The sequence below is a fragment of the Varroa destructor genome, unplaced genomic scaffold, assembly GCF_002443255.2.
Source record: "Varroa destructor unplaced genomic scaffold, Vdes_3.0 BEIS01000003.1, whole genome shotgun sequence".
NCBI classification, from domain to species: Eukaryota; Metazoa; Arthropoda; class Arachnida; order Mesostigmata; family Varroidae; genus Varroa; species Varroa destructor.
This window is the reverse complement of record NW_019211456.1, coordinates 51,161,875-51,187,932: the sequence shown is the minus strand read 5'-3', so window position 1 is coordinate 51,187,932 and position 26,058 is coordinate 51,161,875. Positions and strand designations below refer to the sequence as shown.

At 41.0% G+C, this 26,058-nt stretch overlaps 1 protein-coding gene across 12 annotated transcripts in view; it reads left to right on the top strand.

Moving 5' to 3' along the window:
- The window catches only part of LOC111247620 (sodium-dependent glucose transporter 1A-like), a 75,922-nt gene extending 51,246 nt beyond the window's left edge, over positions 1 to 24,676 (top strand). For 7 of the 12 annotated variants that reach the window (XM_086982874.1, XM_086982873.1, XM_086982872.1 and 4 more), the window contains exons 4-8: positions 19,424 to 19,819; positions 21,413 to 21,539; positions 21,814 to 21,972; positions 22,242 to 22,371; positions 22,845 to 24,676. In XM_086982874.1, coding sequence (XP_086839000.1) covers positions 19,586 to 19,819; positions 21,413 to 21,539; positions 21,814 to 21,972; positions 22,242 to 22,371; positions 22,845 to 23,691 — 1,497 coding nt within the window. In that variant the 5' untranslated portion in view covers positions 19,424 to 19,585 and the 3' untranslated portion in view covers positions 23,692 to 24,676. Of the gene's footprint in view, positions 1 to 18,733; positions 18,807 to 18,911; positions 19,249 to 19,423; positions 19,820 to 21,412; positions 21,540 to 21,813; positions 21,973 to 22,241; positions 22,372 to 22,844 lie in introns of those variants that run through there. The other 5 variants (XM_086982876.1, XM_022798781.2, XM_022798783.2 and 2 more) reach the window with 5 other exon arrangements.
- The last annotated feature ends 1,382 nt before the right edge of the window (positions 24,677 to 26,058 follow it).

Sequence of the window (26,058 nt, the reverse complement as noted above, 5' to 3'; positions counted from 1 at the left end):
ACGGGATTAGCTCATTGAAGTAAATATTTAGTTTCCTGTAATTTTCGAATCTTCCAGCCTAAATCAGCATCACGATGCTTGTTATGTAGTTATCTTCCAGGCCAAATGTGCTCGCGCTAGCAGTACTACACAAAGCAGATGTTGATTAATATAGCATTTACATTTTAAAATTAAAACCTTTAAGGCTAAATCGGGCATTTTCTGCTTGAAACTAGACAGTTCCTAAAATACACTCTGGAACACAACGCAAGAGTCTCCCTGGGGCATTTTTGGGGCAAAGCTTGACAGAAGAAATCTGTTCTGACGAAATGATGTTTCACAGAGACAAATATTACGCGAGTATTCAACCAGAGGTCGCATACATCGGCATAGACCACAGCCGCGTGTCTGTGCATCTTGATCTTTTTTTTTTTAATTTAAAAAAGGTCTGATTCGGTCTAGACTGTGTAATTTCATTCGAATAATATCTCTTTTGCTTTAAAAAGTGTCGAATCTACCTTTAAAGCTGCTCGTTAAACAGTGATCACACGTTGGTGTTTTATCGACTTTCTTCAGGATATGGCGTCTTAGGAAGGTCAACGTCTTTTTTACTAGAATGTTTTATTTACAGGAGCAGTCGCAATCAATTATTGCATATTTTCTTTCTCGAGCGTTGAAATACGTGCAATCAAATAGTTCTTATTCTGTTGCCAAAGATACACGAGAAATCTTTTCCATGGCTGAAACTCCTACATATTTTAGAAATAGAAACCTGGATTAAAGGTCGCCCTGCGATGGGGCCTTACGACAGCAACTTGACTCTAAGTCAGAAGCATTTTGACTGTTTCACTTCGTTGGCGTCTCCTGCCGTTCACGTCCTTAGTCAGGCTGCTACCTTCGACGTGTTCAAGGGGTATCTGAGAGATCTATCGATCAAACGATTCCGCAAAGAAGAAGGCATCTACTTAGGATTACTGCAAACGCGCTAGGAATGCAGTTTGCCCTAACCCTTTGCTGCCGGCTCAGTATATTGATCGCCTATTCGAGGCTGTGAACCGAAGAGACGATGACAGAGGCAGCAGCGATTCAGGTGGGTCGCCTTTTTTACCCTTCGGCATGTTCCTGCGTATGGTATAAGATAACAGTAAGGAAGCCGCACTGCAAGCCTTGATCACGTCGGAATGGCGAGCGTCAGAACCATAAGATTTCCGTCTACAGCGGATCGTAAAAAAATGTAGAAGAAAATCGGCAAAGCATCGATAACGTCCTCCCGTCGCTCAGCTTTTAGTTGAGCTTAAACGAACGATTAAATCAGTTTACACGGTTCAGCTGGGGCATTTATCATCGATGCGTACGTATAATAATACCTCGCACCATCTTGATTGTATCGGCACTCCATGATCACGTATAATCTCCATTAGAAGAAGAGCACCGTCTAGCGCATTGAATAGATTCTCGAAGTTGTTGTATTGTCGACAACATCTACCTCTCTCCTTCGCACTATGAAATGAATTATAAAAGAACATTACAGAATCGTAGTGGGTAAAAATTCGTTTAAGCCCTAAATCGTTGTTAGGCTAAACAACACTGGCCTATTTCCGTTCTCGCCAAGGGGCTGTAACGTTATTACAGATCTTCAATGCGCCTGACGCTAATTCCACAGAGCGGAGAATTCAACTGCTCTCGTAAAGGATCAATATCTCCAGGGTCAGGCAACTTCTGTTCGAGATAGGGAAACGGGATCGATCCCCTCAACAATATTCAACATTGAAGGCATAAACCTACTATATGGAACGTTGCCGTTTCTAGGATATGTGTATTACAGTATCATACATAATTATTATTGGGCATCTTTTGGTTTATCCGTACATTGCCGATATCGAAGGAACTGATCTGCGCATCAAAGCATGCCTTATACTTAACAGGGCGTTTCTAAAAAGCCGTTGGCCCACGGCGCATACCGTACTATTAAAAATCATCTATATAATTGTGACGTAACCTGGAGTAATGAAATAACTTTCCTGTACTGTTTACCGGATACAATTTAACACGTTTAGCACTGACTAATTTGTCATTTTTGGATTGATTTTTTCGGTGCTGCCATCTTTAGAGATGCCACTTTTGACGGTTGCATTATTTAGAAAAACACAGGTTACCGCAATTACAACTTCAGTTTGTCAAACTCGAAATATTCGTTGTTATTCCAACGCACTATTCAATAGTAACCGTGCGTTAAGCGATGTTAGCAAGCGTAAACTCGTTAAGGTATCGCTCGAATATTACATAAAAAAAAACTAGTGTTGCTGTTACTGACGATCACGTAAACTGTCGATTTCGAGTAAAAAAATGGTACTTAATTTTGGTGGGGGGCTCGAAACGATTAAATAATAACAGATAATAACACACAAACTCTAATTTAGGCGGATATATATTACGATATATTAGGTCAATCTATATGAAACTTTACAAATATTCCCATATTACAAAATGACATTTTTTCATATCAGTATTCTCAGCAATATTAATTAGCGCAATATTTTTTTGGTAGTCGAGATATACTTGTACCCTTCTCGCTTTCATTTGGCTAACGCTTCTCGGCTCCCTGGTCTTAGCAGGCCATGGAGAATCAAAGGATTGGAATAGTTTACAAAGATGATCTGTATCTTGGGTTTACACTGACGGAAAGTTTTGTACCTGCTAAAAAAACCTCGCATAAATCTTGTATTTAATGAAGGTTATACTATTAGAAACACCGTACGCCGCTGGTCCGAAAAAACAAGGTCATTTTAAAATCGAAAATGAGGTTCGCGGAAGACGTCCTGTAGATATGAAACGGTGACGAAACGGTAAGAGGCGTGGTGAAAGCCGACCCGCCTCAAAGTGCCTAGGTGTTAGGATTGCGGGTTTAGTATGTGTGTCTGTGTGTGTGTGTGAAAATACCGCACCCGCTCACGTCGGTCAACCAAAATAGGGTAAAAAATTGGACAGATGCCACAGGGTAGTAAAGGCGTCTATTCCCACTTTCTCTCCCGTTATGCAATGGGCGCAACTGCTACCTGAGATAATAAAAATCGATTTTCTACGACCATCGTATATGGTTAGATCAGTGGGCAGCTTCCGCTAGGTCGGTGGGCTACTATTCTAAAACCAATGTACAACTGCAAACAGTATAGTATCTATGGACTGGTCTGGAGTGATCTACACTATGCGTTATTCGCTCTATCTTTTGGAGTCTTGGGTCATCGATTACGTCTGAAGTGTAGTGTTCACGATCGGGGAGGCATTAAGCCATCAAGGTTAGTGAGTTCGAGATGGTCATTCTTGTTGCACGACAACGTACAAAACCACAATACAAATGTAACGGTGGCAAAAATACAGCAGTTATGGCTAGAAGCTATCCCGCCAAAAAACGCTCTTATGTTGCTTCTCAGTTCTTGTGGTGTCGAAATTGTTTTTCGAGACATTTCCCAGGACTTTCCAACACCAGAATTCTACCACAGTGCAAATGAGAGAAGGGTGGAGGATAATAATGACAAATACTTCAAATGAAATCACTAAATCAGGCCTGTCAAAAAAGGTTTGAGAAGTTAGAGTTGACCATGTTCTTTTTCATACTAAGCGACTATATGTGCATGTACTTCTTTCTAAAAGCATTTACATATTCTGCGACAATCTGAGAGCTCGTATTGATTGGCTTGTTTCGTTCACCGCAATCGCAGCAGCTGGTGCGCTCAACGGGCACGCCTTTTGCATTCCTTCATAATTTTAGTATATACTCACATATGTGTGGCGATTGGTTGAGGTTTTTGAAGCAGTGCCCATAGACGGCCGATAGACATCACGAAAAGTGGAAGCCATGAAAAAAGCGATGACCAAGAAAAACGAAGTAGATAACAATGGACAACAAATACACAGACAGCACGCGAATGGCAGCGGAGCCGAGTGAGTCTGTCGCTCAGTCTGTCAATACGACTCGGTTATATGTACGTGCATATGCTTGTGGCTGCACAAGAGACCCGGACAGCGGTCGTCACCAACGAGAGAACCTTGAAGGACCCGTATTGGGGAAGGGGAACACAGCATCAATAGTATGTGGTGCAGCTTTCAGGTGGAGTATGATGGACGCCATTGTCGCTTGAGCACGCGACTGACTTTTGGGTCGCGATTACCTTTCGACTAGAAAGAAGGAATTCTAAATATTTACAGCAACAGACGTTAGAAAGGCGAAGTCGATGAACGGCGATGCTGCGAGGAGTGGCCCTGGGTGAAGACGCCCCAAATCGAGTACGTACAGCGCACAGGCTCGTTTCCTTCTGTGATATCGATGCCCAGATTGTTACTGGGCGTCGATCGCGATGGTGGTGACGGCGTTGGCGGCGATTGTTGTTGTTGTTGTTGCTGCTGCTGTTGCGGTATGTGAAGAACCATCACGCTTAGTCACTTCGCTCTGCCGATGACTGCCATCACCATCAGTACTTTAGTTAAGTTACTACTTACTACGGCATCTGCAACAGCAGTAGCAGCGGCGTGGCAGTTTACGATTCTGCTCAGGGCTCCCAACGTAAATTCCTCAAGTGTAGTAGTGGACGAAGAAAAGCTCCGACAGGAAGGCAGTCGATTACGAACGGCGAGTGAACAGACAGACGAAGTGAGCATTCCCGTACATTCTCCATCAGGATTCCACCTGAGTAGATCAGGTGGCAGGGTCCACCGCTGTGGCATGACATGCGGCTAACGGACTTTATAAATGGGGAGAAGGCAACGGGCCAATGGGGAAAACGAGTCTGAAAAAGGCCAGCGTCATTCAAGTAGATACAACAGCCGTACCCTTTTCACAGCGTAGTACGAACTTGCACGAACTCTTAACTGTCTCCGTTGTTTTTGATGTCTATAATATAGTGTTGCCTGTCTAGATCTGGTGGAGAAGCTTACATATGTATTATAGTGAGAGAGATCGCTGAAGGTAGCCTTCCTTCTTTGCTTCGACTTATCTCGTGGCCTACATGCACACGTCTGATCATCATCTTCGAGTAAGTCGTTTCCCCGGGCTGTGGGCAACTCTCCACAGATCACGGCAGAAGTTGTGCTGCGAACGGCTAGTCAGCGATAGCATGTCTATCTATACGTGCTATTAGAATAGCTAGAAGAACTGAGAACAAATGTTTTTTTTGTGGTTTTCATATTATGACGACAAAAACTGTAGACAAGATAATAGTAACTAGTTCCAAACGATTCCGGCGGCGGTATAGAGCGGTCGACTGACCGCCCGATCTCTATCCCTTGGTGCCCGGTTCGATTCCGAGCTTAAGCACTAGACTTGTTCATTCTTAAACCATTTTAAATTTCAACATAAATTCACTGTACCTGTGTGCAAATGTGCTGACGTGCGTGAAACTGGTTTTTTACCCTAGCATATGTGTAATATGCTTTCAGTTATACTAGGACCAACTAACCAAACATGCAACGGTTAGTACGTTTTGGGTCTCGAAAGCTCGATCTCAAATTTGGGCACTTTTGGAGTACCTCCGGACGCTGCCTTAGAAGCCAAACCAAAGTGAGATCAAGTTCTTATTTAAGTTACCGAGCGCTTTATTCACTTTGGTGACAACGGAAGCCCGTGCGCATTTCGTAAAATTGTACAATATCATATTATGATAGATTAAAAAGTGTTTAATGTGGGACGATTTGTTTACTTATGCAACTATGTATCGAACAGGCAACGTTAGAACGTGTCTTCTTTTCTGGCCCATCTTCAAGATATTTTTGGGCTTTGGGCCTGTTGTCCAAGACCTTTCACCTTAACAGATTTGTACATATTTACTTTTTCGGCGTGTACGTGCTGTCAGATGATTGAAGTAGGCCGTGTGCCGAGTCGATCTTAAGAAACACAAGGACTGTGCGGGTCGGCCCGCGTTCATTTGCTGCCAACACATTGTCTCAGGTTTAGTAGAAAGATCGGACGGAAACAGAAGAGGACTTAAGGACGCTTCGTTAATAATGTCTGCACTAGCATCAAGAGAAAACTGGAGATGTTTGTCTAAATGTGTTTTTAGTTCCAAAAATTGGCTGCCACTGTTATTAGTGACGATGACTCGCCCGAGTATAATTTACTCGACGGGGATCGACCATCCTGGTATGAGGCGCACGGGATGTGCTCACAAGGAGGCTTGAGGGTTGGCTGGCATCATGTGCTAATTGATAATTCTTCGTTGTGCGACTGGTGGAAAGTGGGTTTAATTTCAAAACAGCTGGATTTCAAAGATAATGTATCAATCGAATATCAACGATAAAAAGTCAATCTGCTTTCAATAAGTAAAGTTTAGCCTCAGAGGTTCTATCTTTTTTTACTTAATTATATTGCGCAGTGCACGCAGATAGTGAAGCTCCAGCCAGGGACTATACAGTCTTTTAGCAATAACTATTCACTTCAAGTGTTCAACTAAAAAGTTCGCCATCCTTTCACCCATTGAGTTTTAGTTTAGATTTAGATGAGAAACACAATCTTCCAAGGTTTAGCTATTAGGCATTAAGTCAAAATGGTTTCCTGTAGCATGAAGCCAGCTCATAGAAATTAGAGCAGAACTGAATCTGAAGACAAGTCGTATCTTCAGCGCATTTTGTCGCCTATTGAAGATATTATTTTGCTAAGCGTCGGCTCTTTAATCTCTGTTACTTTTCTATTGAACGCTCAACCTAAAGTGACCTATAGGATGGCAATGGTTGTTCCTTTGCGATTACGTTGAGACATCTAATCCTTTTTCTACCTTTCCGTTATTAGTCTACGAACAAAACAGTTGCGGTACACATTACAGTTGTTGGGCCTATAACTCGCAGAGGTACAGACAACAGTTGCTCTATTCCATTGTAATAAACTACTCCCCTGATTCAGCCAATATATTTGTCGCCTTGGAACGGTCCACGTATGTCGTCGTCGTCCCATTGGAATAGCTCCGCACTAACTTCGTGGCGCCCTCTTTCATATTTATCTTAAGTTAGGGCCAGTCTAACGTTTACTTGGTTCCACACTAGCATCTCTGTAGGTTTCCATTGGATCTCTTTTGAACGTTGTCCGATCAATTCTGTTATTTGTAGCAATGATCCAGATGCAGTAAGTGTATTCTATAATTGTTTTTCAGCCGTAATTGGTTGGCCAGCTGAACGCGATGCTACAAAAATATCGTTACTTCACTATAGTCAACGCGCTTGAAAACTGCCAATATAAATCCATACAAAATGTACTCACCTTATACCGAACTACCAATCATGCACGTGGCATTCGTCTGAGGAATGATTTAACCCAGACCTTACGTTTCTCTAACATTGTTCCATTGCCCTTCTCCCAACTGAATTAATCCTGCCGACTGCGAAAGACGTTTACCAGATTGAGGTTCATGACCCACGTATGCTAACATAAGATAACATTCTACGAATCACGCCTCGGTATAAACAAAAACTGCTCGCTCGGAACAACGTCCACAGTATCAAAAAAATATAAACTATGACGGTCCACATTGCATGACTAACAATAAGCCAGTAAATCAAAGAATGGACATACTTAACAACTATGTACTATGATTCTGTATTCATTATTTAACAAAGGGTGTGCTGTTGAAGAGTAAAACATTATTAAATTCATTCTTAAACAAACACACTATGTACACTATAGGAAAAAGAAAGCGTGTATCAAATTAATGTATATATATATGACCGTACATGTATATATAGTTTAGATTTGATATAAATTGATCAAATTAGCGTTACACGGGTTAGAGCGCCATCGACGAGCTTCGTCTCGCGTCTGTTTTATAGATGCAGAGCTGATTATAGCTATGATAACGGATAATAATAGCAGCTAGTAACTTCTTTCACAACATAGTTTACGTAACAGAACTTTCATAGAAATATGCATCAACGTAGACGATGCTGGACAGCTTCCTTGTTGTTTGTAACGGTGAGCACGAACTTGCTAGTTTCGATTTACGATCAACCGGACTAACACTTCGCTCTATGGGAAAAACAAGCTTTGTCCTCTCTAACTACCAATCGACTACATCTTAGACCATCCAGCGAAGACCTTCCCAAAGGAATAATACTCTAGTGACCCACCAAAAGTCAGCTGAATCTGTATTCTTGAAGGGGTCATTTTGGGTTGGACAGACCCGCGGGCCTAGACTTCTGGTGATATAGATGGATCTTAGGTACAATAACAGAAAACTGTTTTTGAAGAGGCAGACTTCATAGTAACCGCAAATTTTGCCCTTCCTATCGACATCTGCCGAGATGTTCTGGCGTTGATGTGTTCCCCGTTGCCTGGGACTTTCAGTGTTTACGCGTCTTCAGTCGTTTACGTTTTCTACTCGTTCATTCTGCCCGGGAGTTTCTTATCGTCTTCATTCGGCAGTTTTGTGATCTTTTTCTAATTTTGTCTAGGATACTGTTGCCGGCTATAAGCTTCTGCAGTTCTAGTGGCCTTACTCATTCACTTCTCGCGTCGACTATTTTTCGCTGTCGTTTTTGATCGTCATCCTTTCAGCATCGTAGGATAAGTTGCTAGGCCACACCCTTGATCAACACAAAATTCGATTACGCGATATAACTTAAGTACAATATGCTATGCAGCAAGATCTAGACAGCTGAACTTTTTCAACGGTGCAAAGTTCTCACAGGTCATCATGCTGTACGAATTTTCTTCCTGCATGCAAAGAACTGCATTTTGGAGTTTTGCAAAAAAATTTGATGTATCTGGGAGGCGGTTTGCGTCGGAAAAACAAACCGACACATATTGTTAGTAGTATAGTAATATACAGATTGGTACTACGCAGATGCTACACGAACCCGCGGGTCGCGCCCCCGCGTCGTTAACTAAGCCTTTTCTTTTTTACTTAGTTAAATGAATAATTATATTTATAATAGCATGTTATGGCATTGAGATAGCAACTGAAAGTCTTCAGAAATTCAACAGTGAGATGCAATCCCATGATTTACACGCTGGTGACCTTTCCTATAACCAAGAACCCTTTCATCTCAGGCAGACCCTGTTGTCAAGCGAATACGGACAAATGGGCGCAGGGTTTGAATTGGGGAGCAGAAAGATGAGCTATCCGTCCGAACGCCACTTTAGCCTACGCATACAGAATAAATATTAAAATTAGGTGTAACTAGTTCAGTATCTATATTTCCCAAATCAGATTATTTTTGATCGTAATAATTGGCTTTCGATTATTTGGGAAAACGGTGATGACGGTAGGCAGGATTAGAGTAAAGTAACAGTCATACATGACAGGTCTGAAATGGAGAATGAATATTAGCAGTAACTTACGACCTTGTGCTTTTAACGAATCGAGTAAATCTTGCTATTATGGTTTTGGTTGGAGCTTATTTAAGCTTTTTTCCACGGAAAAACTTGGATCTACTTAAAAGGTTTTGTGTTCCTAACGAAATACGAACGAAGCCTGTTTTTATGAGAACTTTTAAGCATGTTTAATATAATGGAAGCACCTCTGCCTTGCGCTAAGGTCAACAATCTCGCTTATAGTGCATTTAACCTACCACTATTTACACAATCAAATGTCGAAGACGTAATAATTGTAGGCCTGTTTTGCGTTGTTCGCAGTTTTACGGAGTCAGCAAGCAGTATGGTGATACCCAGTAGTGCTGTAGAAAAAAGGTGTTTATTATCGAAATTTTGTTTCGCATTTATCCCATACTCTGCGTCGCGCTGATCGAATCATACTATTATTGTTACAATGTCCCTACACGCCCAATATACAGAGGGTCGATTTAATTTCGAATTAATGGAACCCGCCTCTTTCATTCAGTCTTCATCTGATACAACAAGCATTTAATACGATATTTTAGAATAGGAAGTGTGTGATGGCCGAAAGTTTCCAGCGCTTCAAGCAAGCAAGCAAACGATATGCGGTAACAATTTTGAAGGATTCCTGAAGAATGTGTTGCATGTGACTGCTCCCCACATCAATGATGTCTGCATTAAGAAGATTCGTCACCTTCAGATCATCACCTGCGAATGCGTGGCCTAACAAGCCACTTTGCAGGCGGCATACACATCAAAGCCGATGATTGTTTTCCTACCCGCAATAGTCGGTAAATCGACAAAGGTAACTGCATAGAACGCTACAAAGGAAAGCCGCCGGCCTTCTTTCATCGTTCTAGCTATGCGTTTCAAGTCTGCTGCGGTGAACTTTGCAGACATTGTTACATTCAGAAATTGTTCGTAGGTTCTCTGAAGGAATCATACTTTTGAAGTCTGAACCGGACTGAAAGGAGAACGACCAGTCTAAGGATTTCCTCATAAATGGAAAAAAAAATGACTCTTTGCTATTTTAGCAACTATACCTGACTTGACTACCGGCTGCTGAAATAAGCATACCATATATAACATACGCGTAATAATCCTAAAGAAAAACAATATAATAAGACTAGCAGTATATTGAAACACGTAACAAAATCTAACATTGGAGTTTTCTCTAGCTACTATTGGATTCTAAGCTTCGAACGTAACTGTAAGACAAGTTTCATTTGTTATTGTTTCTATTGCTTATTGTTCAATGGCCACTGGCGGGATGAGGGTCTTTCTTCGGTTCAGACTCAACTAGTTAGTCTGCAGTTATTAAAGTATGCTCATATAATATCACTTATGTATGCTACAGCATTGAACGTGCACATGCTTAAGCCATGTACAGCGTGCACCGCGGTGGGGCGTAGAGCCGTTGCGATGTTAGCAGCGAGAGTCAGGAATTTCTAAGGGGACAAGAAGACATTCAGATGAAGATCGATAGCCCCACTGTGATGAACGTCGGAGTCTGCAAGCCTCTCTATCCAGGGAAAGAGCTGTAATGGTGTAAGAGTGGCAGCGACGACCGCTTCCATATCGTACGTGATGACCGTATATTGTTTCCCCGGCGCCACTTTGTACCATAAGCTCCGTTGTATGATATTCTGTAGTGTTCGTGTATCTTGTTCTCTAGCCAGCGAGATCGGCGCAATGGCGATAGGCGGCTCATAACGAAGGCTGGCGCCGCTTTGATGATTCGTTTCTTTTGGACCTCGCTTCAGTTTACCGTCAGCCTTCTAACTTCGCACCGAGTCGAGCAGGCCTAGTTTGCCGTCTACGTGCTAATACGAAGTAACAACAAAAGTATTCGGCATCCCTTCACTTCGCTGCTTTTGAGTAGTCCTATTGCGTCTCTGTTACTTGTACTGTCTGCCCTATGGGAAGATCTATTTGCTCAGGTTGACTCTTCGAAAGATCGCCTCGTCTCATCCTTTCATGTCTGGCGTTTCTACTACCCCAGGCAACGTGCAACGGGCGCTCGCATTGCTCAGATTCCATCGACGTTTTGGCTAAATGACTCGCACGATGGCTTATTAAGCCATCAGCAATGAACTGCCCGTTTCTTTGGGGTGGCTGATGAGGGCGAGTTACGCACGTGCGTTACCCCGCAATGCGTCTGCTGTGCGCCACAGCAACAATATGCTATCACAGGAAGTCGTCTGTAAAAAAAAAAAAAAGGATAGAAAAGGGTGTTCGTCGTAGACCGCCTAGCACTAGAGCAGTTTAACACACAGAATAAGGGGAAGTAACCAGGTCGACCCTCTGTCTAGCTATCGGTACATGAAATCAACCGAACAGACTTGTTTAGGGCAGCGACTAAAGCCGCCAGCGTGTGTCCTTCAAACAGATCTTTCTTTCTTAATTATTGTGCGTTTAGCTACCTTCCCCAATTTCTTTTCTTTTTTTTTTCTTAGATACTTTGTCTCAGGGAGAAAGAGCGTGCATGACGCTCGCGTACCACTACTCTACACGCAACCTCCGGCCTCGTCCCAGGGCTCAACGGCCCCGTTCCTCAAAGTCAACATTGACACCGGAGTCAGTAGCTAATATGATGTACACTTTAAGAGACATTAAACAAAACAAATTATATCGATATTCATTAGCGTTCAGTTAGCAAAGTGTATTGAGCCTAGGTATTTCTTATAAAATAAATTTTATGATAAAGGCCACAATGTCAATTACTGGGATTTGTCTGTTCGCTGACGTTTCACTGACCGACGTGCCGTCTGCCACCATCGCATGTATTCCAAAAGAATCTGTGGACAATTTAGATAAATGAGATACAATGTTGTCATACTTTGAGAACGAGGCAGTATGTAAGGATCAGCGATGATCAATTCGGCTGACTCATTATGTAACACAATGCAAGTCAAGATCTTGCCGTGCAGGTAAACAACTCAGGCCAACATAGGATTATGAAGCTATGCAGGCATAAATGCGGTACGTACAACGCTCTGCGTTATGATATGTTTGTCTTACTTTACGTATAAGTGTTGTTTTGTTTTTCGTCAACAATCGCTTCCGAAATTCTCGCGAAGTTTTAATTGCAGATAACAGGCCTGGCAGGACACAAAGCAGTCACCAGAGTTGATGGCAGTCAAGGTACATTCTTCCCCTTAACTAATGCTAAGCATAGCAAAAATTAAACTCATTGTCTTGGCCACATCGCCAACGGTAAACCAGTTTTCAAAAGACACTCCGAAATTTCAGATGGTCAGCAACTGGTTCTATTTTGCCCCTTCGGAAACGTTAAGAACGGACAGGGCTAGTTGCTCGGTTCACACTTAATGCAAAAGTAACAATTGCCCCACCTTCACAGTGCTGCCGTCATTTTATCTGTCTTCGTATGTGCTCATAGCGCTTACACGTTACTGGGCTGTACTCTGAGCTAACGCTATTCATGAATTTATCAAGAAACTATAAGTTTTTTAAAATAATGCAAAGCGACCTCTGGGGACTTTCGCGGATAAAGTTCAACGCTTGCCCACAGCAGCATAAAACCCTGTCGTCTATTTTTCCACGTTCCGGGTAGTACTTAAATAGCAGTTCAGAAAGCTGCCTGTTACGCCCATGATTAACTGAACCTTTACAAGCTTACACGAACCAGAACTAAGAGAGAAAATAAGACTTTTTTTTTTAGCCAAAAAAAAGAGTAATTGTGCCTAATGTGTGATAAAAATTCAGATTAAATAAAATGACAAAGATCGGCAACGTCGAGATAGATTATTGACGATTTGATTTATCAGCATTCACTCATCCTTCAACAATTAACAAGTTCTTAACCTGATAATAGCAGCGGCCCAATACGGATTTTTTTTCTGTTGGGCTATAGTTTTTATAGAAGGGACAAAATAACAGATCACAAAGCAACACAACGATACGGCTGGCGTCTAGATTTTATCGATAAGTGCTTCGAGCGTACAAAATACCCTGTGTCATCACGGTTTAGGTGCAATATGTCCGATAAACCCTACTGTATTTGAAAGTAGACCTTCTTATGCTACCGTAACTGCCACCTTTCGAGACTGGCTCGAACAATACCCAAATGAAACTAATCAACTTACTTTTATCTCAGTATTTAGTTAAAAAAAATGCTTCAATATTTAATCTATAATTACTATGATCGTTTCTAAACGGACATGTCGAAAGTAGATCGTGACTGCAACCGTGACCTTTATGTGACAATCACCTATGGAATATCACTGCCGAAATATATCAATATCCAATCTGGGTACAGCGAAAGGCGGAGATAAATAAAATTACACACACAACAGAACTTTATCGATTTTGCGCGAACATATATTACTGATGTCTGTAGCCGCTACTACTACATTTTAGCTCCAAAATGTAAGAAATTTTTTTATATGCTCTTCGGGGTCCGTTCCAACTACCTAGAGTTACTCCTAGGTCAGTCCGTTGGTTAGGTCTATAGACAATATCGCAAGCACATATTATTCGCACGTAGGTTTTCACTCATCGTTTGGGGACCGACTCTGGGGTATTCCATGAACGGCGCCAAAAGCGGTGGGTGCCACTCTTCTTGTAGGTCTGTCATACTTCGTAATATAGGTGTAGTTTTATAATACGTACACCGAATATTATGTAGCATTATTGTTTAGCAAACTATTTATCGGTCTCATCTTCATTCAAGTTAGTTATAGAAGCATGAATCATGTGATGCGATGTTGGTGAAAAGAAAGTGTAATTATTAGGGTAGTGTTATTATATTAGGGTATTATTAGCTTATAGTTTGTGAAGCTGCCCGTATAATGTAATGGATAACGTGTTTTGCTGCTGAACATAGTAATACGTTTGAGTCTGGGTATAAACCCACTTCAATCCGTGACGAAAGCCACCAATCTACCTAACGACATGATTTTTTCAATACTTCGTAGATACAGACTGTTTTTGTTGTTGTTCTTTTTTTTTTCTGTGACGGACGTTGCTTTTGGTGGCGTGGTGGTAAATGGTAAATTTTTCTCTTGGAAGCCGGAAAAGGGCGCTCCGCTAACAAGTGTCGACGATCAATCACTAAAACGGACAGACTGGAATAGAATATATTTATAATCATGTGTTTACGCATTCGGAGGATTCTAGCAACACTATGATGGTCTTATTGATGACTATTTAATATATTAATGATGAGTCATTCCCTTTTTCTGTAATAACTTAATAGAAAAATGATATCTCAACTATTTTGAAAACATTTTTATTTTATTTATAAAGTGACAATATGCCCAATTCGCATCACTGCCGTCCCTGGGCAAATATGTTAATAATGGACATTGATCAAATAGAAATAGAGCTCGGGCAGCGTCTTTGCTAACTGTGGCAGCCTAATGCAACAACAATAGATGATACACCGAAATTCTTTGAACGGCTAAAGCTTAAGGTTCAATAGGTAGGAATAGGAATAGGTAGACCTGAGTTTAGACATCACTGTTAGACCTCACGATTGGTTAGCGATGGTGGGGTAACTTTTCAGAAGCTGAAACTCACTGATGACACAGTTGAAATTAGGAAGAGTACGCGTCAAAAAGCCGATCCTTTATATTAGAAGAGGGTGTTGTTGGCTTGGAGATCAATAGCACCAACATAGCGGGGGGCGACTGATTAAAACACCTAGGCTGCCATCGTGTTGACACGTTGACTCTGGAGGTGCAATTCGTGGCTATCGCATTGCTCCAACGCTATTAGAGAGCTTCACCCTCAATTACAGTACAAGCCACTGTTTAATAAATCTACCTCAAACACCTACAGCGCACCCGCGGGGCGTCTGTTTCTTTAGTACACCTGAGCCAGAGACCGAACGGATTTAACGAATAAATCTACTTGTTAGCAAAAAATAATAGAATCGTAAGGCATATACAAACTGAAGAGAAGAAGAACATATTTTCAGTACCACTACATGTAAAAATAAGCGGCTTCCAATTATTCGAAACTCTGTCATCGGGCATAGATAAAAAACGTTTATAATTTACGATGATGAACTTACTTGTTTTCGAATTAACTACAACGAATGTATAGGCATAAACAGCGTTGATAGTTGTTATTAAGAGCTTTCTTCGCGCTGGTATCATTTGACTACCTCTACTTTTAATGTGCCTGCAATCTAATGAGGTAATCTATTTCGAGAGAAGATCCTACGATTAAAACCGTTAAGGTGCAGCGTTACGCTTAACTTAATTGCAAACAAGTAACGAGGTGGAGGTTAAAGTATATGAAATGAAGAAGAGACGACCCGTTTGGTGCGATCTTGGAAGATTTTTAACGCAAATATACATACATGCGAAATATAGCCATGTTACTTATACAGCATGAAATATAGATACATTGAATGTACAATAAAGGGCTACTTAATAAAAAAAAAAAGAAAAGGCTTTCATTTTACATGTATCAACAAAGCTCTCAGCTCTCGAAATAATAATAATAACAACAATACTAGGGATTTTAGTGGGAATCATACGTGCTGCCATAGTAATCAAAGTCTCTCCTATAACTCCCGCCTTTGTTATATTATAGCCAATTTATAATTCATTTAATCTTTTCTAGATAAGAACAGGTTAATTTTTGCTTTAGGAGTGCATGTTTCCTAATCGCACTTCCTATACAGCTAGTTGACCAAAAGAACAAACTGAGGTGTACGAGCCAGCTGGTAACATGCCTCCCGAAGGCCACTTTTGAACGTTTGTTCGATCAATTTCGTTGCTGATTTCCGAGGGAGAAGTAGGTGTCCTTAATTCAGGAACAGCCAGAATATCAGACACCACATCAGTACTATTAGTTGAACTGTCCACAAATTTACGCAACCAAGTATATGACATTCTAATGCTAAACGTGTAAAAGAGAGGAAAAATCGTTACTTTGGCCGTTCATCAAGGGCACCCAACATGTATGGGCGCAGCGTCTAACGGCAAACACGTACCTTTTTGTTGCAAACCTCTCATAATCGTACTTATTTTCAAAACTTTCCTATTTCACGCATGTTATGTACAAGTTGAGATTTAATAAAGCGATATGTAAAAGCAGAGAGATCTGATCGAACACACTAAATGCACTTTTTTTTAACATGAAGTTTTTCATTTTGTCGATAAATCTTAACGTTCGATCACCTTGTTTTTTAAACGGTTTCCGAAAGGGTCTTACCGTCACAGTTCGAACCTGGACGCCATTTTTATTTTCAGCGTTTGAAGCCATGAGTGGTCGCATTCATTTAAATTCAACGTCAATAAAGTTCCTTTGATCGATCATCGCTAGGGCACTGATGTTTACCATACGGCCATAGACGCAGCCTGACCAAAGAGGCTGTACCATACTCATTTAGAGACGCAAGGAATCTGTCTTAGCAAAAGTAACGAGTATGCAGTAAGTGTCCTATATTTAAATATACGAATAAATAAAACGTTTTTGAAAAAATCTACCAAAAACAAAAGTATGCAACATTGGACAAAGGGTAAGGATGGACGATTACATCTTAAAAAAAACGGCATGTCTTTGTGGAATTATGACACTCTCTAAAGCTAAAACTATGTATGTGATCCACAGTTGAACACAGTAGAAAGTAGGCCCTTTTCAAAATACACCTAGTACCTACTAAGTTGCTATGCAATTTTATTTCAACAAGCTTCGGTAAAACCAAAAAGACGCGTATTGTTCTATGTAGTTCCTATATTCTAATTTGTTATAAAAAATTTTGTCAGAAAAGACAGACATCAACTTATGACCTTTCAACTAACTTGTTAAAAAACAGCATTGTACAGCTGTTTGCAACCAAATGAACTGCATCCAAGTTGCAGAACTCACAAATGAATCATTGCATATATATATATATATATATATATATATATATATATATATATGTAATTGTCATTATCGCTCCTAGTGGTTGGGCGCTCATTTTCGTTTTGTAGTTTGAGGAACCATTTAAATTTTCGCGGTGTCAGGTCTTTAGAACTTTACCTTTCGATCTCTGTGAAATAGATGGCGTCTGTGTCCAGTTATGTCTAAACTGTTCCTGTCAATTGCCTCCATTCTGACTTCATTGAAGAAGACAATAAATCCTGTTACTTTCTCTCACCTTCATTCGAATCGTTTTTAGGTATCATCCAATCCTTCGCCTGGTTAATTAGTTAAGAAGAAGCGTCATATTCTACATATGTAAAAAGATGGGTCAGTGATTAAAATACACTATGGCCACCCAAATGTTACTAAAGTTACTCCACATTGATATTTGTCATCAATAGAGTTCTGTGACAAACGTTCCGGCTGTATTTTTCTGCGACCGATAGAATCTTCGACAAGGCTTAACAGTTAACGTTCAAGCAGTTACTTTTAACCGGGCTACTTAGATACTTCACTACAGCATAATATTACGTTCAACTATCAATGATAAATTTGTCCCTTAACGCATGGATCCTGCTAATTAAAATCGATGACTAGATAACTTGAAGGTCACTTCCATTAAACTGTTCGATACATACTTAGACGCGACGTTCTCACAAGTCTGACTAAAAGCTGAGCTTTGCTTACTCTGAGATTTAACGGCGAAATAAACAAAAATCAAATTCGGCAGTATTGCCGTCGGTTTGAAACTTTAGCGCTAACGTTATGAGGCCCAAGGAACAGTCCGTCAATTCAGGTGATTAGGTTAAAGTTGTGACCTACCATCAGTTCGAATAAGGCTTAGATAGAATATCAGAACCTAATATAGATGGAAACGAGATATGTATCACTTGTTTTTGTCGCCTCTGTCTGACGCTTGGGAAAGCTGAGTTACCTTAGGAGAAGTCAATTTTTTTTTCTTATTGGTAACTGCTTTCATCATTTCATATTGTAGTGAACGCCCTGTTCACGGAGGCTTCGACTCTCACGAATTAGTTCTATATCAGTCATAACATTCATAATTCTTCAACTGAACAAAATATAATGAACAAGCATCTGAGAAATATTCGGCTACCTGCTAGAATGGATGTTGGTATTGCAACAGGCTTCGGGGGTATAATAGTCAGTAGGTATAACCTATGCACCTCTTAAGCTGAGCCAAAAGCCAAAATTAATTTACAGGATGGTAGGAAGTAGCGGACGGCGGTGCCGCTACTTTCGAAACCTCTATTCACTTGGGGAGGCAGTCTTAGAAGTAAGTAAGCGATTCACGAAAATCTAGTGTTACAGCGCTAGTTTGTATGTGTATAGAGCACTACGGCATTAATTTAAAAGAAACTTGTATCAGTCATTGTTTGAATCGTTCGAACGGAAGCGTAGAATCAGCTCATAGCTTGACTCGATGGAAAGTGAAGACCTGCGATCAGTCTTAGAGCAAGCGAACTCGTTCCCCCGAGCGAGTCATCTAAAGCCGAAAGCTTATCTCCGGCCTCACTAACGCTGTGAATCCAAGCGCTGCTAGATAATAGGCCAACTGACACAACTAGAAGAAGCCCAGTGCCACGGATAAGTGACACGAGTGGTGACACAGGTAAGCAAGAAGAGTAGCGAGATTAAGGATATGGGTTCACGCATCACAGGCACACGTACGCGCGGACTCTTTGTGTGTCCTTTATTCTCTCAAGAATAGCGCCTCTCTAATGACGGCATCTTATATTGGCGTCGAGTTCGCGTATTTGTTCTATTATTGCTGCGTGCTTCCTCTGTCCGATCCTGATTGGCCCGAGTGGTGGCCACAAAGCTCAGATGACCTCTACGGGGTGAGCGTACAAATGAACTGGCTTTGATCTGATGGTACTGTCGTTAGATGTCGATTTCGATCAGAATAATTGTGCAGGATTCCTCACACGAATCGGTGATTAGCTCAGACCTCTTTAGCAACCGTCTGAATGAAAACATTGACCGCGTCAATGTCAAACAATCGTAATTCTGGCAAGCTAATGTTTTCAGATTCATCCCTATGAAGTGCTGGCGTGCGTATTACATTTCATAGACCTTTTACTGTCTGGAATATGTGCTTAATCAGTGGCCTTTTCAAAATGTTTAAACCGCGCCTAAATGGATATGAGGGTTGATGAGACGTAGGAAATCTTCAATGGCGTAAATGGATCTAAATTGTAATTATGCTTCATCCGGCCTTTTTTGCAGTGTGCGAAATATCTGCAGTATCGGATTATCGAATTCGTTGATGCCAAGGAAATCTGAAGCGCGCCTGTCATGGTTGTGAAGTGGTTGAACGTGCAGTAACTGGCAGCCGCCTCTGAGGTCGACACCCCAGACGTACCTATCAACGTCTTTAGGTCCAAGCGAATGGGCGAAACCAACCATGTGGGCTCCCTCGGAGGAGGCTTCAATGAAAACACCAATGAGGCAAACAAAGTTGCTGAAAATTCCGAGCTTCGTGAATCAGCAACGGAAAATTATGGAAGAGAGGGCCCAGCTGGATCTGACGTGTCGGAGATGCAAGTCGAGCTTACGCCTCTGCTGTCTAACAGTATTCGAATTTTCCAAAGTATCAATCTGAACATGGCCAGCGTTTCTCTAGTGAGTCATCCTAACGGTAACAATTCCTATTGTGCGTTTACAATTAATAATTCTGTCCAGAAGGTCGACCGTATCAACCCACAATGCGGTACTTGCTCCGAGATCGGAATGTGACGCTTTCCCATCTCATTATGGTGTTATAGCATTTTTAATTAAAAATTTAATAAATAATTTAATTAAAAAATAACGCTTCAATTCGCCTGGCAAGAAACGTAGGGTGATACGAGTTGTCTCCAAAGATAATACCAAAACGACTTAGCTACGCGGTAATTCGCTCCCGTCTAGTACTCATCTTTTCTAATTTTCTTAATCGCTGATTGAGTGTTAATTAACTGGTTACTAAGAATTAGCTTTTCTGTCAAAAACTTGTAAAACTTAAGGTATTCCAAAGGCATCCGATCGAAAGCTCGATATGGCAACCTTGGACCCACCCGGTCGACGAAGATCCTTCCGCACACCGACTTGCGTGCGGGGTTTAGCGCACGATCAAGGAACTTTGGATTTTAAAATTAAATAAAAAAGTTAGGAAAAAAAAAAAAAAAAAAAGACGAATATTAGCATTTTACGAGGACAGCTGGATCCGTGGACCTATACCTGATAGCTTTATTGCGCGAACCAAAGTCTTAAATCCCCTTATCAGCAGTTACGTACATGTATAAAGTGCGGCTGAACTACCTAGCAATCTGTTAAAAAGCACTATAGAACTCGGAGACCTTTGGAGATCCTTGCAGATCAGGTCATCAATAAGATCAATATTATCAATTGTAATTACTACTAAGGCGTTCATGTGGAAAAAATATAGATTATAGTATAGATAGAAAAAAATGTGCCTGACCTACGTTCAGCTGAACATCAAGATACCAACCAATTAAAAAATGGCCACCTAATCTCTTCTCTCGAAAATAGCGTTATAGTTAGTTTTGGGTGTTTTCCCAATATGCCTGAACGGATACCTCTCGATCGAACGTCCTAACGAGCAATACACGATCGATTCGTGAATTGCGCGCGTGCAAGGCGTGATAAAGATAAAATACATTATTGAAGACACAACGAGGAAGAATAGACGTATCTTCGCGCGTGATTTAAGATAAAGGGGACGTTATGTAGTTCTAGGTCATATTTATAACACATGTACACTTAAACATGGCTGACTACAATCGGCAAGGAAATTTTAGAATCATATTTGTGCCAGTCGATGCCTGAACAAATGATAAAGTTTATCCTACAGTACGTTTTATATAAATGATAATGGTTTTTAGATAAATCTCCCCTCCGATTTATCAACAAACAGAAGCACTTGGGGTCATCAAGTACCTAGCTATGTAATGCCAGTTGTCCTCTCTATGAGGAGGCGTGGCGCTTTTTTGCAGTTTCGACCATAGAAGATTGGAAGAAGTAACACCAAAGCTGATATTAGCTTACCCGTTAATAATAATTAGGTGGTCCATTTTGCTGATTGTGCTCCTCATAGCCGCTCGATAAGTAGATATTCATTCCATAGATGTTGTTGAAAAATCAATGCTTTCCTTTTCTTAGAAGGTAGAGGTCGAGGTACAAGAGATTGTAATAGATGGTATTCACGTTCTATTTAAGGGCCTGACCCTGGCCATAGTAGGTCCAACGCTCTTGGACGTATCCGAGATTCTCGGAATCTCCGTGGCTCAAATGAGTTACGTCGCGTTCTCGGGTGACTTTGGAGCGTTCATAGGCTCATTTCTCGGTATGTGCGACAGGCATATAGTTATACCAATCTAAACAATTGCTGCTTTAGTTGTTTTCGCTTTGAGTGACTATATCTTTATATAGTAAATGCCTTTTCTGTGATCAGATATCTTATCTGTCTAGTATATCAGTATGATTAGAACATGAGTCACCGCCAGCAAACAGAACTAACAATGATCCGCAGTTATGTAATAAGAGAATTTTGTAAAATATAATTTACACCTAAATAATAACCTAAAAATAATGTTTTTTTTTTGTTTACCCCCTGATAGCAACTCCGCTGTTTACCATGTTTAACGCACAGTGCGTGATCATCATATGCATGTTATGCTGTGGAATCTTCAATATTCTCATCCCGCACGGTAGTACGCCGCTAATCGTGGCCACCTTCGCCTTCCTGAATGGCTGCTTCTTCGGTGTACAGGAAATTGGTATGTAATCTTCACCAGCGCTACCAAGACGATAAAACTCACTAAATAAATAACGACGGCTCCCCCATTACGTAAGTCTACTCATTCCTGCTGTGTTTTTCGAGACATATTTGTATGCAGACGTACATATAATTAAGCACGAACCATCTAGTAATTTCACATTGTTATGTGGTCGATCTATTGCGTAGACTCGCGACGTGTGTGTGTCACAAAAAAAAAAACAAAGATTATTGCGATTGCGTCCACTGTTGTCTATACAATTATTATAGGTGTGTACGTATGGCTGGTTGGTATCTGGCGTGACCACGTTTCGCCTGCCATCCAGTTATTGCATCTGATGTACGGGATTGGGGCCCTAGTCGCCCCACTTATTGCAGAGCCATTTCTCAGCAGTGAAATGTAAGTATCTTTCTTACTTACAATGCTTCTTAGATCAGGTTCAAATCACGCTAGAGTTCAATATTTGAAAACTGGATACGTCTGCCACTGTCTAGCGAATTTCTTCAACCAAAAGTAAATCGAGTTCATGCGGTTCTTCATCACACCCACTACTGGATATTACTTTAACAAACGTGACAGCGGGCGCATCTGGCCTGAACCTTTATTCTTCCGCAAGCTGTTCAAACCAATTAACAATAAAAAACATAGAAAGCGGACCATCCCTATCAGTACATTGTATTAAATTACATATCATCTCAGCGAGAGTGATACCTGTCGAATAGTTGATTGATAAATTACGACGGAAATACTCATTGAATCAACAAAAAAAAAAAGGGAAAAAAAAGGAAAAAAAACAGGCGCGAGGATCACATTGACATTGTACTAAAGGAAGAGCTAACTGAAACACGTCTAATACCGAAATGCTATTTCAGGACCATGTATGATGCGGTAATGACCACCGAGGATAATAGTACTTCTGCGCTAGTTACAACAGGTAACGTCATTGCGCAGACTTCGCGCGTGTACATCCCATATGGGATCATCGGCTGTATCTTTCTTCTTACATCTGTACTAATGATGATATCGTTCTACCTCGACTCACGCGACATTCGGCCTCAGAAGAAAGCGAGAAACTCCGCCACACTTTATATATCGAGTAAAATGTTTGAATGGTCTCTTGTTTGTCTCGTTGGCTTTTACACCCTAATCGATGTGACGCTGGAGGCTTGTTTCTCTAAATTTATCTCGGTGTACGCGGTTACCGAGCACGGCTTCACAAAGTCTGCGGCTGCCTTCCTTACGTCGCTGTGCTATGGGGGTTTTACAGCCGCTCGAGTTCTGGCCGTTCCCTTATCGTATCATTTGAGCCCAATGCATTTAATGATAATCGGTCAATGCATCCTTCTCCTGGCCGCCACAGCCCTGGTGTTTCTGACACACTGGACCCCATGTGTACTTTGGGTTGGATGCTGTTTACTCGGCGCTGGCCTGTCACCTTTGTACGGCTCGTGTACGGCATGGGTGTCTAATCATGTGACATTGTCACACAACTACATGAGTGTTATTTTGATCCTGACCTGTAGCGGAGCTTTGCTTCTCCCCATTATCGTAGGCCATTACATCGAAACGAACCCTTCATTGTTAATGTACGTAGTGCTAGTATGCGGAATAATCATGTCTGTTAATCTCGCTATCATGCATCTAACCGTAACCCTGTTTCATAAGGATCACGAGGTGACCCAGTCTGGTTTTGATAAAGTCCGTCGATCTGGTCTTTAGATCGATTTTTTAATGACCGAAATAGAGATGTCTTTCATTGATGACCGAAATTGCCGATTTAAAGCAAATACACTAGCTAACGTAGGTGTCGCTAACATCGCGGAGAGAGGGAGGGAGGGAGGGAGGGCCGGCCGGCCCTACACACGGTGTCCTGCACACACCTATATTTTCGAAAAGTGAAAACGATCAATCAAATTATTCCTATCATCAATACGATGAGTCAACCACTCAGTTATGGATGGACTCATAAAAATATAAGGATTTTGAAAAAAAACCTCATCATACTGGTACAGACAACCTTCATTATGAGAATTACATAAGGCTCATTGAAATTAGTAGGTATAGACTCACATATTTGGAGAGTTACGTTCCAACTATACGTACACGACAACATACAGATACTGTTATGTTAAAAATGGCCATTTTCACATAGTCTAGATGTATTAGTTTCCATGTAATTACAATAACGATTTTATGTGAGCAAGCTCTTCGTTCTTCACTAGTAAGTGGGTGATGAGATCCCGTGTCACACACAGTATTGCGCAAAACTTCCTACGGGTCTCTTTTATGGGGCTCATACCCGATACTATAATAAAACAGTTACGGTGGGACCTGTACTAAGTAAGTGATTGATCATTGAAATATACCATCCATATGCTATGCCATAGATGTTCTGCAAGTTCCATACGTAACAGCTGCGAAAAAATTCATCCGTTCGCATGAGAGAAATCTAGACGAGGGTATCACGTATATAGATATGTACTTGTTTATAGGAAATATCCTGCACTATTGAAAGGATATCGATAAGCATGCGCGTGCAGGAATGGGTGAGTGAAAATTCATTCCTACACTCGCGTACACACAATATTCAACAACATTGCAAATTAACGAACGAACTGGTACTAATGGTAAATCTCGTTCTGCTTTGAAAACTCGGATTGTAACGATGCCATTTTTTGCATTGCAATAAATATATTATGCTTTATGGTCGTTGTCCGTCCTTAAGCAGTCTAGCTAAGCTTCGCACCAGCTTGTAGGTCGGACTAGACTAGCAGCTAGGGAGGCGTTCCTAAAGCACGGGACGTTCCTCTTAAGCACATCTCTTGTTTCGAAGATACATGGTGGCAAACGACGACGCAAGAATATCTGTAGTATTTCACATAAACAGTGGCCGAAATTGCCCACTTTAAGGGAGGCCCATCTGGTTCCGTTGAGCTGATGCATGTTGACATACACAACAATATAGTACAGTTGTGACTTGCTGATTAACGGAACGACCTATTTGTTCTAGGAGCCGGAACTCAAGCTTCCTGAAGTACTGGAGAAGGTTTGATGCTGTACACAAAATCACACTCTTCTAATGTAATTATAGTGAATGTCCATTGCCCCTGCTTGCGTTCCACCATATTACTAAAGCAGTACATGTGTATCAATGAATTTGCTTCTGCTCGCTAGCGGCTTCCAAAACCTAACAATTGCTCGAGCTTATATATGCAGAAGCCAAAATAAAACCGTCGATGTATACGTTTTTATGAAATATTTAGGAAATATTTAAGCAGTCTTGAACGCCGCGGTAAACTCAAGCGGTGATACAAATTGTTGAACAGGGTCAAAACAGTGGCAAAAAAATACGGCTCCGAGCGGAAAAGAGGATACAGTAAAGTGGTCCCTTTGCACAATACCACTAAACCTTCTGTGCATCTGGATAAGTTATGCATGGGACACTTTTTTGTGCTGTCTCGGACATTGGGCCGTCATAGTATGACCGCACCGTCCGCAGAGGAAGCGGCTTGAAGCAGGAAGCAAAAATATGAAAACAATACATTATGGGATCACTTGCATTTTGGATGTCTCGCTGATTTATCGAAAAATTCTTCCTTTGCATACTCGTAGGTAAAAGACATAGAAAGCATATGAAGTCCTCTTAGTAAGAGGTAGGGTCATACTAAAATGAACAAAAAAAAAGTAAAATTACGGACCAATGTATGGTAACTTTGCACCCTAATAAACAATACGTTACCCAGCGAGGCTGGTTATAGAAATCCGACTTGCAACATAACAACCATGTAATGGATAGACCCCAAAGCAACGTTGTCAAACCCGAGTCAACTAGTTGAATAGATACGATCAGGCCTGGGTGCTTTTCGAGATGCCATAATGAGTTAGAGGTTTGTTTTTTTCTCTATTTTATAATGCCTCTAACTGTAATCTACACAACTTGCTTATTGAACGAGCAGTCTGAACTTTGGGCAACGCACGGATGCAGTAATCATTTCTAGTTCGATACGTTTAGATAACAATATGTTTGCTTGTCTGGTTTTGATATCCAAAGACATCACTAAGGATAGAAAGCTGTATAGTTATAAT